General features: G+C 38.0%; 1 protein-coding gene and 1 long non-coding RNA gene across 8 annotated transcripts in view; both read left to right on the plus strand.

Moving 5' to 3' along the window:
• Positions 1 to 10,608, plus strand: part of inpp4b (inositol polyphosphate-4-phosphatase type II B) — a 175,585-nt gene extending 164,977 nt beyond the window's left edge. For 4 of the 7 annotated variants that reach the window (XM_082164277.1, XM_082164276.1, XM_082164275.1 and 1 more), the window contains one exon: positions 8,561 to 9,336. In XM_082164277.1, coding sequence (XP_082020403.1) covers positions 8,561 to 8,738 — 178 coding nt within the window. In that variant the 3' untranslated portion in view covers positions 8,739 to 9,336. The other 3 variants (XM_082164272.1, XM_082164273.1, XM_082164274.1) reach the window with 2 other exon arrangements.
• On the plus strand, positions 5 to 8,084 carry LOC309494846. Its single transcript, XR_014204447.1, has 2 exons — positions 5 to 6,940; positions 7,420 to 8,084. It is a non-coding gene; the product is annotated as an uncharacterized lncRNA (long non-coding RNA).
• Positions 10,609 to 13,865: the final 3,257 nt, after the last annotated feature.

Below are 13,865 nucleotides of genomic sequence, written 5' to 3' on the forward strand. Positions count from 1 at the left end.
AAGCTTCATCAGTCCTGCTCGCCTGTCCTGCTCGTGCATGCATGCGTTCACATTACACTAACCTTTAACCTCTTACTTGACATTTAATATCTCATCCTGATAATAAAGTCTGTCTTGAGTGTTTTAATGTAGCAAAGATTAACTATACTGTTTGTAACAAGCAGCATTATTATTACTCACTATATCGGCATTACACAATGACATGAAATCACACAGAGAGAAAAAGTGAGAAAGAGAAAAAATTTTATTAATAATATAATATATGCATTTAGATTTTTTTCCTTTCCTATCTAGCCAAAAATAATTGCTCTATTCTATGGAAGCTTGTTTCCGCCAGGGAATAAAAAAAGGTAAATGTAAAAAAATATTTTTACATCAAAATGTCCTTTAGGGGCTCCGTAGAGAAAAACATGAAAAGAAAATCTGAGATTTATTTTTATTTATTTACATTTACCTTTTTTATTTTATTTTATTCCAATTGCTAACACACTGAAATGATGTAAAGTATCCACTGGAGGCAAATGTAAATGAGAACCCAAGTGCAGTTTATTATAAACAAAACCAAACATGAAACAAAAACATGGCGTGGCATGAAAACTCAAAACAAGACATGAACTTGAATAGAACTCACAAACAGTGGTTACAGGGAACAATACTTGACCAAGACACATGGCAAACATGAGGGCTTAAATACACACAAGACAAGGGACACCTGTGAACAATGAAACAATGAACCAATGACAACATGACACAGACAAGGGAACACATGGCAGGATCACATGACTTACAAGGGATCACATGACAGACAAGGAAACATGACGTGAACAAACCCAAAAACAAAACCATGACAAATGACAAATGACATGCACAGCACAATTATTTAAACTGACACACAGAGAGCAAAACCTCTTCTCAAGTCTCCAAAAGTCTAAACAAATTTTCTGCTTTACACACATTTTGCAATTCAAAATGGCACTTGTTAAATGCACTGAACACGGTTCTCTGCATAAGACAACAACAATCTGACATAAAGTCACATGTTTGCCATTTCAAAACACTGCCTGAAATGTTTCAACGGCATGTGTGTGTATCTGCAAATATTTCTGTGCATGTGAACAATCTGAAGAATTTTCTACAATTTGAACTCTTTTAGTATTATGGCAAAGCATACCAAAGATGAGAGTGCTTTTCATTATGCCCAACAGTGTGTAGTTGGTTAGACAAAAATCTGGTAATATGAATGAAGTGTGTGCCATTTCGTGCAAAAGTTTGATTTTGATAATGCTATATGTAGTTTTGGTTGCAGTGCTTCATTTTGCAGGATATATTAGGTATTTTGCAGTTTGGGTGTGTGGTTTTGTGAATTGATAAGTATTTTGATAAAACCAGCCTAGTTTGCAAAATTGTGTGTTAGCAATTGGAAAAAACTGTAATCACGGCCAGGAGAGTTCTCGAGCAGTTCTCCAGAGAATCTCCCCCAAGAAGAAGCTTTAATTACGGCCAGAGGATCTCAGACAAATTTCAGAGAGAATCCCACCAGCAAACAGGAATACAACAGTTTTTATCAGGGTTCCCGCGGGGTCTTAAAAAGTCTTAAAGTCTAAAATTCTGACCTTTAACTTTAAGGCCTTAAAACGTCTTAAAAACGGCCAGATTTTCATCCGCGGTCTTAAATTTCATTTAGTCAGGTCTTAAAAATGTTTTACCCTCGTTCATTTCCAGAAACGCTGGCCGCAGAAAGTTATTACAAAGTAGCAAAAAAGTATCGAGTCTTTGCCTACAAAGCGGAGCTCTAGAGCAGGGGTCTACCAGTACCAGAGCTACCAGTACCAGAGCTAGCAGTACGCGTTCACATATCGCGTCTTTTGCGCGCTCAAGTTCGTTTAAATGTAACCGCGCTCATAATTGAAGCGACGCGCTCGTTTCTTTCCAGGTGCAGCGAGATAAAAAAAAATCTCAACTCTTCAGAATGCCGCAAACGCACCGCAGGTCATGTGACAAGAACCAACCAACCAGCTTCGCCCTTGCCGTAACAACATTGAAAGCGAGATTCGACACATTGGGGAACGCCTTCAGCGTGACGCGTCTGAAGTCTGTATAGAACTAGTCCAATCTTGATTGGTGTTGCGTCATGACGTCACTCGTGACGGTGATGCGGAAGCTATAAAAGGACTCCGGCACATAACAGCGTCAGCTTCTGATTGGTGGAACCTGAGACGTAACCTGAGACGTTCCCTTTCGAGAATCGAATTGGGAACGAAATGCCCACTGCGCCACACTGAGAGATATAATATAAGCAATTTGGCACACTCAAGACGAGAGCCCTTGTGAGCCCGGTGTAGAGGGCAGATCTAGACTGTAATGTCTTATGAAGGTGTGTGGGGAGGCCCATCCTGCGGCATCACAGACCTCTTGAAGGGAAACACCTGCTTTAGAGGAAGCCACTCCTCTGGTTGAGTGGGCTCTTATTAGAAGAGGCGAAGGCAAGATGCGCGCCTCGTAAGCCGAAGAAATAGCGAAGTCGAGGCAAGAGGGAGCAACGGATAGCGCCTGCAAATCACCGACTCTTTTCAGGGAAGTAATAGCGAGCAGGAAAGATAGAAACTTTTAAAGATAGAAATTTCTCAGACATAGTGTCCAATGGTTCGAAGGGTGCCAGGGATAACCCCTCAAGAACCACAGCCAGGTCCCACGTGGGGACCCTGGGCTGGACAACAGGCCTCATCCTCCTTGCTCCACGAAGGAAACGTATTATAAGTGGGTGTCTCCCCAGGGTGCCCACCCCTAAAGGCGTGTGGAAGGCAGCTTTGGTCGCCACATAGACCTTAAGCGTGGACGGGGAGAGCCCGTCAGAGAAGCGACTGAAGCCACTGGGCAGTTAACTGGGTCCAACATTTTTAATGGTATTATTTTAATGTTTATGTAAACAAAAAGTGCATATTGATGCTAATTGTATTTGTTATTTGCTGCTTATCGACATAAAACTTGGTGAATTGATTTCATTGTCTAGCATTAGTACTTTTTGAACAGGATTCTGTGATAACCGTGATCATTTTTGTCACTATAATCATGAAATGTTCATGCCATTTCATCTCTAGTTATGATTAACTATGATCAACTAAAATCAACTAATTATGTGTTTTTTACATTATAATATGCAAAGTAAAATTTTCTATAATTTTTTTTATATCTGATTCTGTTCTTTTCTCTGACACGTTGTTGGGTGTGGAAGGTTACTAATGTGATTGCTTTATCTGTAAATTAAATGAATGCTTTTTCAATTACTGAATTCATTGAAATAAAATGAATTCTTTGATTTGAATATTTTTTTGGCAATGCGTCGTGTAGGTCTTAAATTTCAATCTTTATGGTCTTAAAATGTCTTAAAAAGGTCTTAAATTTTACTTACTGAAACCTGCAAGAACCCTGTTTTATAGAATAGGAGCATGGCGAAAATTACATGATACATTACATAATTTCCCTACAATTTGATTGGTTCTTCATAGACAAACCATTCTGTTACTAGGTAGAAGCAAAATTATCACGAATCATAAAAAAAAACATAGGAAAGGGTTAAGAGTTCAGTTGATTACTCAATACTGTCATGAGACAATGCAGACAGTATATTGTTGATATTGTCATTGTCAGCACTTCAGAATTTTCCATAACACAATAGGCCAAAGACCAGAACGCTTTAGTACATTTTGTTTCAAAGTGTTAGAATGTTAGGCCTAAAAGGGGAAGTAAGGTTTAGATGTTAGAAACATGGTTAGTTTAAAAGATAGTTTACTATCTTATCTATTAAAAATCCATCACAGTTAGTTAAAGTAGGCAATTAGCTAAATGTTTCATCTCGGAACAAAATAGGGGGGAAAATGCGGTCAGTCTGGATTTATGGATATGAAATGTGCCTGAAAAGCACATGATTTTAACAGTATTGTCCAAGAGGTCGGTATTCCTTAACAGAAACAGGACCAATTCTTCATTGATTTCTTTTATTAATTTATTAATTAAAAGAGGTTAAAATAAGAAAGTCTTGGATGTTTGCCAAAAACAAAGATGCAGCAAAAGTCACCCACGACCAATAAAATACGTCCTAAGCAGTATGTGAGCACACAGTTTGGTTGAAATCCAATCCAGTCTACACTGGCTACACACTATCTACATAATGGCTGAAGATTGACTGATATAGAAGCTAAAATATGTGACACTTGCTTCCTGTTCATGTTTGGAAAGACCCAGCACAAAGGAGTTCAATATCTGTATCATACACCTTTTAAGAGATTTTAACCGGTCATTGTGAAATGTAGGCGGCCGGAAGATTTGACCACAAAAGAGCTTTCAGAAGCTGCACATATAGATGAGCAGGCTTTAAAAGTCGTCATGTGAAACAGCTGCAAACTTTCAGAGCGGACTGTAATAATATGCAGCTGTCACTGAAAGTTTGTGTGTGTGTGTGTGTGTGTGTGTGTGTGTGTGTGTGTGTGTGTGTGTGTGTGTGTGTGTGTGTGTGTGTGTGTGTGTGTGTGTGTGTGTGTGTGTGTGTGTGTGTGTGTGTGTGTGTGTGTGTGTGTGTGTGTGTGTGTGTGTGTGTGTGTGTGTGTGTGTGTGCGTGCGTGCGTGCGTGTCTACTTGACTATATTTTGGGGATAGATTTGTTCCCAGAAGTGACCAAAACCTGACAAAATCTCCAAAAACCTCCCTTTAGGGACGTCCTCATTTGTAAATTTGGTATAGAAATCAAGTAATTAAAGGTTTTTTAAAAATGTAAAACTGCAGAAAGTTTTGTGTGATGGGTAGGTTTAGGGATGGGGAGAGAATAAACAGTTTGTACAGTTTAAAACCATTAGGTCCATGGAATGTCCTCGTTTAGATGGCTAAGTTAAACGTGTGTGTGGGGTGTGGGGGGTGGGGGGATAACACAGAAACACACAATATATCTTGAATGTTCCCAAACAAAGGCTCTTTCATTAAGCTTTCTGTGTAGGACTCTGCCGCCTACCAAAATACTTTCATTTGGAAGCATGTATTGTTTAATCATTAAATACAGTAGCTCTCTTGAGAACACAATTGCTAGATTTCCAATAATATTTATATTATCAAATTGCACACTGTGAGCTCAGTAACAAAATATTTATTTCTGCCAGTTGACACCAGTTGACACCTCATTCGTTTGTTTTACTTTTCAGATATGTCTGTGTCAAAATATTATTAATTTGCTCAGCTCATAATCCTCTTACGAAAAAGAAGTATACTTCAAGTTAATTTTATGAAGTATACTTAAGTAATGTTCAAGTATATTTTTAAGGATACTTTATGTAGTAAGTATACTAATATCAATGTGTACTTGTAGTAATCTTGTAAGTGTACTATTTCAATACTGCTTGGGACTAAATTGGCCCACTTTTAGTATATAAAAGTATAAGTCTAAGTGTACTATAAGTGTAACAGTAGTAAACTTTAAGTACACAACTAGGTTTCTCATTTGTAATGCACCTGTACTACAAGTGAACTAATAAGTATACTAGTAGTTTACTATTTTAATACTAGTAATTTTTTAAGTTAATGAAAGGTAAACTACTCAGTAAACTACTAGTTTAGTAGTTTATACTGCAAGTATACTTGTAAGTTTTCTTTAAGTGAACATAACATTATACTTATAATTTACTATTCATTTATTATTTTTGCACTTGCAGTAGGCCTATACTATTATGTTCAAATGTTATTTTTTATACTTGAAAAATACCATTAACTGTACTTTAACTCATTTTAAAAACAACACTTGAATGCCGAGCCCCCTACCGTATAACAGTGGAAACATGGATAGCTGGAAAATTCAGTCAACGGTGGGGAAAGAGTAAAGTAGAATTAAAGTAAATTCCTATACACTACCAGTGGACTAGCCTACACAAAATTTCAGATACGCAGAATTAGAAACATAGTTTTATATCAATATTCTAATCAATATTTTCAAACAATGTAAGCTTCATAAGACTGTAGGCTATATGAAAAACTATGCAAAAAAAAAAAAAGTATGTTTAATAAGCTACAAGGCTATAGTTAACACAACTACAAGCCAAGTATACTTTGAATACTTAATTATACTTTAAGTATATCTCGATCAAAAAAATTGAGTTTAAGTACAGGCCAAATATACTTGGACTTTTCTCTCAGTATAAGTCAAGTACACTGAAGTGTAATTTTAAGTATATTTCTGAGAAGTATATAAAATGTAGGCTGAAAGTATACTTTCTTATTTTTAGTTTAAAAGAAGTATACTAATAGAACACTTGAATAAACTTCTTTTTCGTAAGGGACCTCATTGCTATTGGTTTTAGCACATATTTGAGAAATCAGGAGTACTTGTCATTTTTTAATATTTGAAATGCTATGCATGAACTTTTCAGAGACAATAAGCACAATGATTTGCGAGTTTCCTTCCCAAAGCCGTAAGAACCTGCTAAAGATGCTCCTGGTGTATTTGATATGGAGTTTGAAGTGTCTGCGCTGATGGGCGATTCTCTTATTAGTTGTGTTGGGTGTTGATGCCCTGAAGGCTTAGGGTTTGCTTGTTTTGCAGTGGCGGATGAGAAGGCTGTTGATTGTACGTAGCAGAACCGGTCTGCAGAAATTGTTTAAAGCTAAAGAAGAAAGTTGAGCTGACACACATTGTGACAAATTTGGATTGATGTCAACCTGTGTGATATTCACTCAGCTGTATAGATTTACTGTGACATTTCAATGAGAGATTGTGTAAATCTGGGACAAAAACAAAACTCTTTCATTGCTTTTCAAAGGAATATCAGCAGACGAACAATGTTTCTGAGTCCTGAATCAGATGCAGGTCACCTCGATTGAACTTTGCGTGCATCTATAAATAGAGCTCTGGGTTTCATATGAAACTAAACTAAATGTGAACACAGCTTACTATGATTGACAGGTGTAATGGGAGATTTTTGATTTTCATTACTTACTTTGATTTTCATTAACATACACAGGATTGACTTCTATGTGTGCTGCTGACCATGTGATATAATGATTGATGTGGAACTTCTGTGAGGCAGGAGAAGAGGGGGAGAGCTTTGAAGGCCGAAGCCCTGACCCCTAAGGTCAAAGGGTGTCCAAGTTAGGACTTGCAAGCTGTAAGTTAAGCTAAACTAAAGTTCAGTGTATAATAGGATCACTGGAGTGTCTTATCCATCTTTGGAGTGTTTAAAGAACCTTGAAGATAACAGTAACAGTATAAAGACTGGCCTGCCTCTCTCTCCTGGTCGCACTTGTTCCACAGACTGTACTTGTGACTTCTGTGTGGCAACTGGGCCTTCTTGCAAGAATAAATTACTTTTGAAATGATTATTTGATTCCAGACTGTCTCTTATGCCAAAGATGATTGTTTAGTGAAAAATTGCCATAACACAGGCGTTTTAACACAGTATTTGCACAATATCATACTGTCAACATAAGTTAAACAATTGTGCTTTGGTGTAAAAAAAAAAAAGGGATCAGTTATTGATAGTGAGCATTTAAAACCTATTAACTTGTGCCTTCCTTCTTAACTTATGGGGAATGTTGTAAGGGAATGTTTGGAAACCTGTTTGAAAATGGTGATTAGTTTTGCGATTTAGCAAGTCAGCAACAATCCGCCTGATGCTGATCATTTATGAGTTTGAGTTTGTTTGTGAATCAGACTACACTTGTTGCACTGTTCGTGTCTGTGTGCACAACACAATAGAAAGACTGCATAATTCTGCTTATTGTGTTTGTATCATTTTACAGCGGCAAATTTATCTCTCACATCAAATTCAATTCAGACTTGAACTGACACAAGTCTGTTGAAGTTGTTTATTTGCTGTTGAATAAGTACAAGATTATTATAGTATGGGGTTCTATCTGCATTTGTAAAAATATATAATTTAGTAATTGTATTAAGTTTTAATTTTAAAAGGTGCCCCTATTATGCTGGGCATATGTGACAAATCAGAGCAGAGACCAATCACAAAAGACTGAGCCATCTGACCAATCAGAGCAGAGTAGACCAATCACAACAGACTGGGTCATCTGACCAATCAGAGCAGAGTATACCAGTCACAACAGACTGGGCCATCTGACCAATCGGAGCAGAGTAGACCAATCACAAAAGACTGGGTCATCTGACCAATCAGAGCAGAGTAGACCAGTCACAACAGACTGCGTCATCTGACCAATCAGAGCAGAGTAGACCAGTCACAACAGACTGAGCCATCTGACCAATCAGAGCAGAGTAGGCTTGCGGAAAGGTCAGTCAGATCAGTGTTCACATAACTGATAGATATAGACATTCAAGAACCATTAATGAGAATACTGTCCTCCTGCTTCTGGTATTTTTGTCACCATTTCCCATTATTTTTTCATCATTTTAAAACTGGTTTGTATTGGCATATTGTTGAGTGTGTGTGTCTTGTATGTCGGACTAACCCATTTCACCTTTTCTTGAAATTGTTTGTCCAAACCGACGCATTGAACTAACTTCTTGTTGGATGTTTGCTTGTTTCTCTCTTTCGTTTCTTCTGGGAACGCTCAGCGGTCTCTTGGCCCAGAGAGAGGTTGCCCAATGGGACGACCCTGAAGCGGGATCCATAGCTATTAACAAGCCGGCGTCCCGCCACTTCTATCCCATCGCCCTTCTGCTCGTCAGCTCGCACCTGCTGGTGGTGTGGCTCATTTTAAGTCTTGTTTTTTTGCTTGCAAAATACCAATAAACTGCTGATTATACTATAACCCAGCTGCGTCTAACTTCTTACTTGCTTCCCTGAGTGTTTCTCTCTGTCTTCACCAATAACTCTGTGTTTCGTACAGGACTGGCAACTGTATGTTTACGGGTATTTGATGTTTTACCACTACTAGCAACTAACAAGTTGTAGTACTTTCACTTTGAGCGCTCAAACTGAGATTTTCAGTAATATTTATTTGTTTAAACCCTCATGTCTTCCACCCTCATGTTTTTTTGCTTGGTTGAGCATGAAATGTTTGGAAATGTCTGAGGGCAAGTACAGTAAATGATGCCTGAATCCTCATTCTGGATCAGTCATGTTTTTAAATCAGAAGGTGAGAAGGAAGTGAGGATGTGTTTGTTTTCGACTCGCTCTAAATACACCATCTACGTCACAGATCTTTCCATTTTACGCTTTCATAATTGAAGTGTTATTTATTGAGTAGAATCTAAATGTTTCCTCATGCTCTGCATATTTACTGTAAAACACTGAGGCCTTTGTACTGTTGTTTTGGATAATTGGATTTCATCGACCTCATCATCATCCCTTTCCTTTTTCTTTCTTTCTTTCTTTCTTTCTTCATCATCTTCCCCTCATCAGAGAAGGCTGCCGGATTGAGAATGTGCAAAAGAATATAAAGTGCAGAAAATATGCTTTCAACATGCTCCAGCTGATGGCCTTTCCCAAATACTACCGGCCTCCTGAAGGGACGTATGGGAAGGTGGACTCATGAAACACCCCTTTTATTATCTAGAGATACAGTGAGGTTCAAAAGTCCACATTAAAAATCTTGGATTTTTATTTTATTTTATTTTTTTTACTAAGAGTAAAATAAAAAACAATGATATGGGATTAATAAAAAATATATATATTTAAGAATTTATTTATAAATAATGCTTTAATGACAGAAGCACTTGAGCAAAACCTTATATACCAAATACTTCATTGCCTGGTTTCACAGACGAGGTTTAAACCTAAAGTCTCAGACTAAAATGCATGTTTGAGCTGTTTTAAAAGCAACTTGCACTGATATTATCTCAAAATATGTCAGTGTCATTGTTTTGTCTCAAGATGCACACCAGAAATGTTTTTAAGGCATGTTTATAAAGACCTAATCCTGGCTTAATCTAAAGCCTGTCTGTGAAACCAGGCCAATTTCTTTTTATTTAAATTTTCACTCACCATGTTGTAAATTTCAGACTTTTGAACCCAGCTGTGTGTGTGTGTGTGTGTGTGTGTGTGTGTGTGTGTGTGTGTGTGTGTGTGTGCGTGCGTGCGTGCGTGCGTGCGTGCGTGCGTGCGTGCGTGCGTGCGTGCGTGCGTGCGTGCGTGCGTGCGTGCGTGCGTGCGTGCGTGCGTGCGTGCGTGCGTGCGTGCGTGCGTGCGTGCGTGCGTGCGTGTGTGTGTACACATACAGTGTGTGTGCACATGAACATTACATCCAATGAGGAGCAGAAAACTTGCTTCTTTACGTTTTTAAATGTTATGTTTTACATATGCAGAATATATTCCAACAGAATGTTTTTTTATGGTTTCACGAAACAATGCGGTGCATTATTTAAAAATAATTTAAAAATACTAAATGTAATCTATAGTAAATATACTTCTTTTTTTTTTACATGTCAAATGTGTACAAATGTTTTCTATTAAAGGTGAAAAGCGAGCGATCGTTCTGAATATGTAGCTTTGAATGCCCAGTATCAGTTTTGCACCCGTCACAGTCATCACATGTCTGTATAGATGTGTCTCCACAAATCTTTTGTTGTTACTGTTTTCTTTTTGTATTGAGGCATTTCTGAAAGTGTGTACTGTATGTTTTTATAATTGTGTTGGTATATAAAGCCATTTCACTGTCATATATACTGTCATATAATTTTTTTATGATGATTCTTGGACATATTTCTATCACTTTGCACTTATGCATTTATTTGTGAATTTGTGGTATTTTTAGATGCTTATCGTGGTACAGGTGGACCAGATTCATAATGACTGATCCTTCAAGCCAAACAAAATGTTATGTGTCTTGTGCGGTTGAGTTGGTCTGATTATTATCTGATCACATTTATGTTTGTCATCGGTCAGAACAGAACGTCTCTCTGGAACGAGTGACTTGAAACAAAAACAAACAAATGCTTTCACGTGCGAACAACAAAGAAAGCAACTTGACATATCATCGCTGAACTTGTGCTGATCAGTTCACGCTGCAGATTCGCTATGAAGTCGGCTGATTCATTGTGCCGTTGATCTTTTGCTATACAACAGTAATTTCTTGCTAGAAATGACATCAGAAGTGGAAAACATTGGTTAAAAACTTGCATTTACCAACTGACCAGCCGCAACTTTCAGACGCCATCTTTTTTTTAGCTCAACTGTCGCAGAATGAAAAGCACAGGATTGTGGGATATCAACGGCCCCGTTTACAGCTGGTGTTAAGATGCGTTTCGGTCGATCGGATCGCAAGTGGACGACTCTAAATACAGGTGTAAAAGTCTAGAAGGTTTTTCCGTCCACTTCCCACCACTTCCAGAGGCGTTTGAAAACTCACTCGACCGGATTGCTTTCATAGTGTCTTTTTTTTCAGTGTACAAAGGAGAAAAATGTTCTTTCACTATCACGGCTAAATTTTTCTTCTAAATTTGGTTCGATTTATGTTGGAACAATTAAAAAAGTATTTGCTAATTGGAGAAGAGCAATAAACATAATTCAAGAGATATAATTCAAGATGTTAAGACCGAAAACAAGTCTTAACATCTTACACAGTTTTGCTTAAAGGGATGGTTCGGAGTAATATCAACCTAGGGTCCTTTGCACCATGACCTCAAGACATACTTTTCCCAAATCACGGAAGTGACCTCGACGTCCGGGTCAGCAGTAGCATGAGCCGTCAGGCAAGTGTTATTTAAATAAACTCCTGATGTACTTACAAACTTTCCAATGCCTCGTTTTATGAGTACAGAACCTATTTGTACTACTGCAGAAGTTTGGTACCATTCCAGCCATTATAAGTGGGGTAATTTACGAGATACATCCTAGCCTGCACTAAGTCATCCGGCTGATATCTCTAAATAAGCTCTAACTTTAATAATGTTCAACCAAGGAGAAAAAGGCTTCTGGGGGGGTGTTTGGCTTGAGGTCATTAGTGCAAAGGACCCTAGGTTGATTTAAAACAGTTTACGATCTGAGCGCAGGATACATTAAAGCAAGTTCAGCGGATGTTACAGTATCCGCCCTTCCTACTGGATGCATTGTATTCCAGAAGTAATTTGATAATAATTCAGAAATAGTTGTATGCATTGCCTATAACACATTCCCTCCTAAAGTAGTACTGGCATTCATTTGTCCTATATGGGAGCCTGTTCATTCATAAGCACAGCAATTTGTATCTTCTTGACGGACAGTCCTCGGCTTTCAGGTCAGAGACCAAGTCAACCACGTTTCAGAAAGGAGGTTAAGTGAAAACTCTTGAGGATGTTCACCCGGAAATGAGGGAAACTCTGTTTTGTTTTGTTTTTTCCAGGAAACAAGACTGAATACCTAATGTCATTTTTCATATGTAGAAAATGCATTTTGATTTAAGAATCTTCGGATATTTTGATACGCAGAGCGGGAAGGAATGTGTGCCTCGCTCTCATGCTCTTCCTGAGAGTTAGTTTTTTCCTGAACACAAACCCGCGAGAGCCATTAAAGAGGAGTAATCTGATAAATCCCATTTACTTGATAGCATATTGCTGCGACCTCTGGAAGTAATTTCCTTTAGGATCTCCAATTTGGTTGTTGGATGACATTGATGGGTTTAATTTCCTTCCGGAAGTGAAACAGGGCAAGGCATATATCTCTACCCATCTGGCATCCTTCAATACAGTAATCTGTTAAATAGGCCTACACACAAATCATTCACTGTTTATTTATTTCCTATCAATACAAAAGTAACAGTAAAGGCCCTTTTACACCTATAAAGATAACTATATTAGCGTCCACACCAGCGGACGGTTTATTCTGAGTGCTCGTCTGTCACTTTAAATGCTCAAGCTCGTTAAAGCAGGATGGATTCTGATTGGCCGTCAATTTTGTCATCGTTCATCAGCTGCATAAAATCGTTCTGAAAGCGATATCGTTTCTCTGTGCCGTTAACCTTATAGCTGTGGTGTGAACTCTGCTAATCTTTAATATTGAGAACAATTTTTAGAACGATATCTTTATAGTTATCGTCCTTGGTGTGAACAAGCCTTTATTTATTTTTCTTCTTGGATTTTAATAATCTTCAAATATCTGGTATTGTGGCCATCTCCTCTTCATCCGCCCATTTTGCAAACCTCTGCCTTCTTGCTGTTGGCTGATAAGAAATCAAATGTTCATTTCATTAGGCTACCCCAGAGCCATAGAGAGAGAGTTGCGACACTCTCTGATGTCGCCGCTATGGCTGTCACGTGGTTCATGTAAGCCCCAATAGTTCCAAAACATACGCTGGCTGTCATGTTCTTCTATGGGACAGACAGCAGCGATTGCATTATTGAACGGTAAATATAAAATAAAACACACACCCAAGTACTTTTTCAGCTGTTATTGCATTATTGCATTTTGTTAATGTCAGTTTTGCATTTGGAGATAAGTTTTAGGCTATATTTTTGGAGGGAAAAGCTTAGTGTTCATGTTCGCATGGGTAGTAGCACTGGCTTTAGCGGCTCTAACTTAACTTTTCCATATCATTCATCTGATGATGGACGTCTCATGATATTTATTTTAGCACAACTGGGCTGTATTAGGCTATTGATTCCCGTGATTTTGCTTATAAATTTTGATTCAGCCATTAGCCTACCTTCATGATCACGCAAGAGGTCTGCCGTGGCGGTCCGTTCAGAATTCGCTTAGAAGCTAGCTCACTTCTTCTGATGAAAGTGGCCACCCCCAGGACCACAACGTGAAACATGATCATGTTAAGACTAAGAATATTATTTTAAGATTAAGGCCATACACATTATCAAAACTATAACAGATTAAAAACGAATTTAAGCATGGCTGATACAAATGAAGGTTTTCAAATAAAATATTTTTTATTAAACAATGACAGACAACAAAAATGTGTGCTTGTGTGTGTGAACAAGAAAAACAAAAACC

The sequence above is a fragment of the Leuciscus leuciscus genome (genome assembly GCF_965113295.1).
Source record: "Leuciscus leuciscus genome assembly, chromosome: 3".
In the NCBI taxonomy this organism is placed as follows: domain Eukaryota; kingdom Metazoa; phylum Chordata; class Actinopteri; order Cypriniformes; family Leuciscidae; genus Leuciscus; species Leuciscus leuciscus.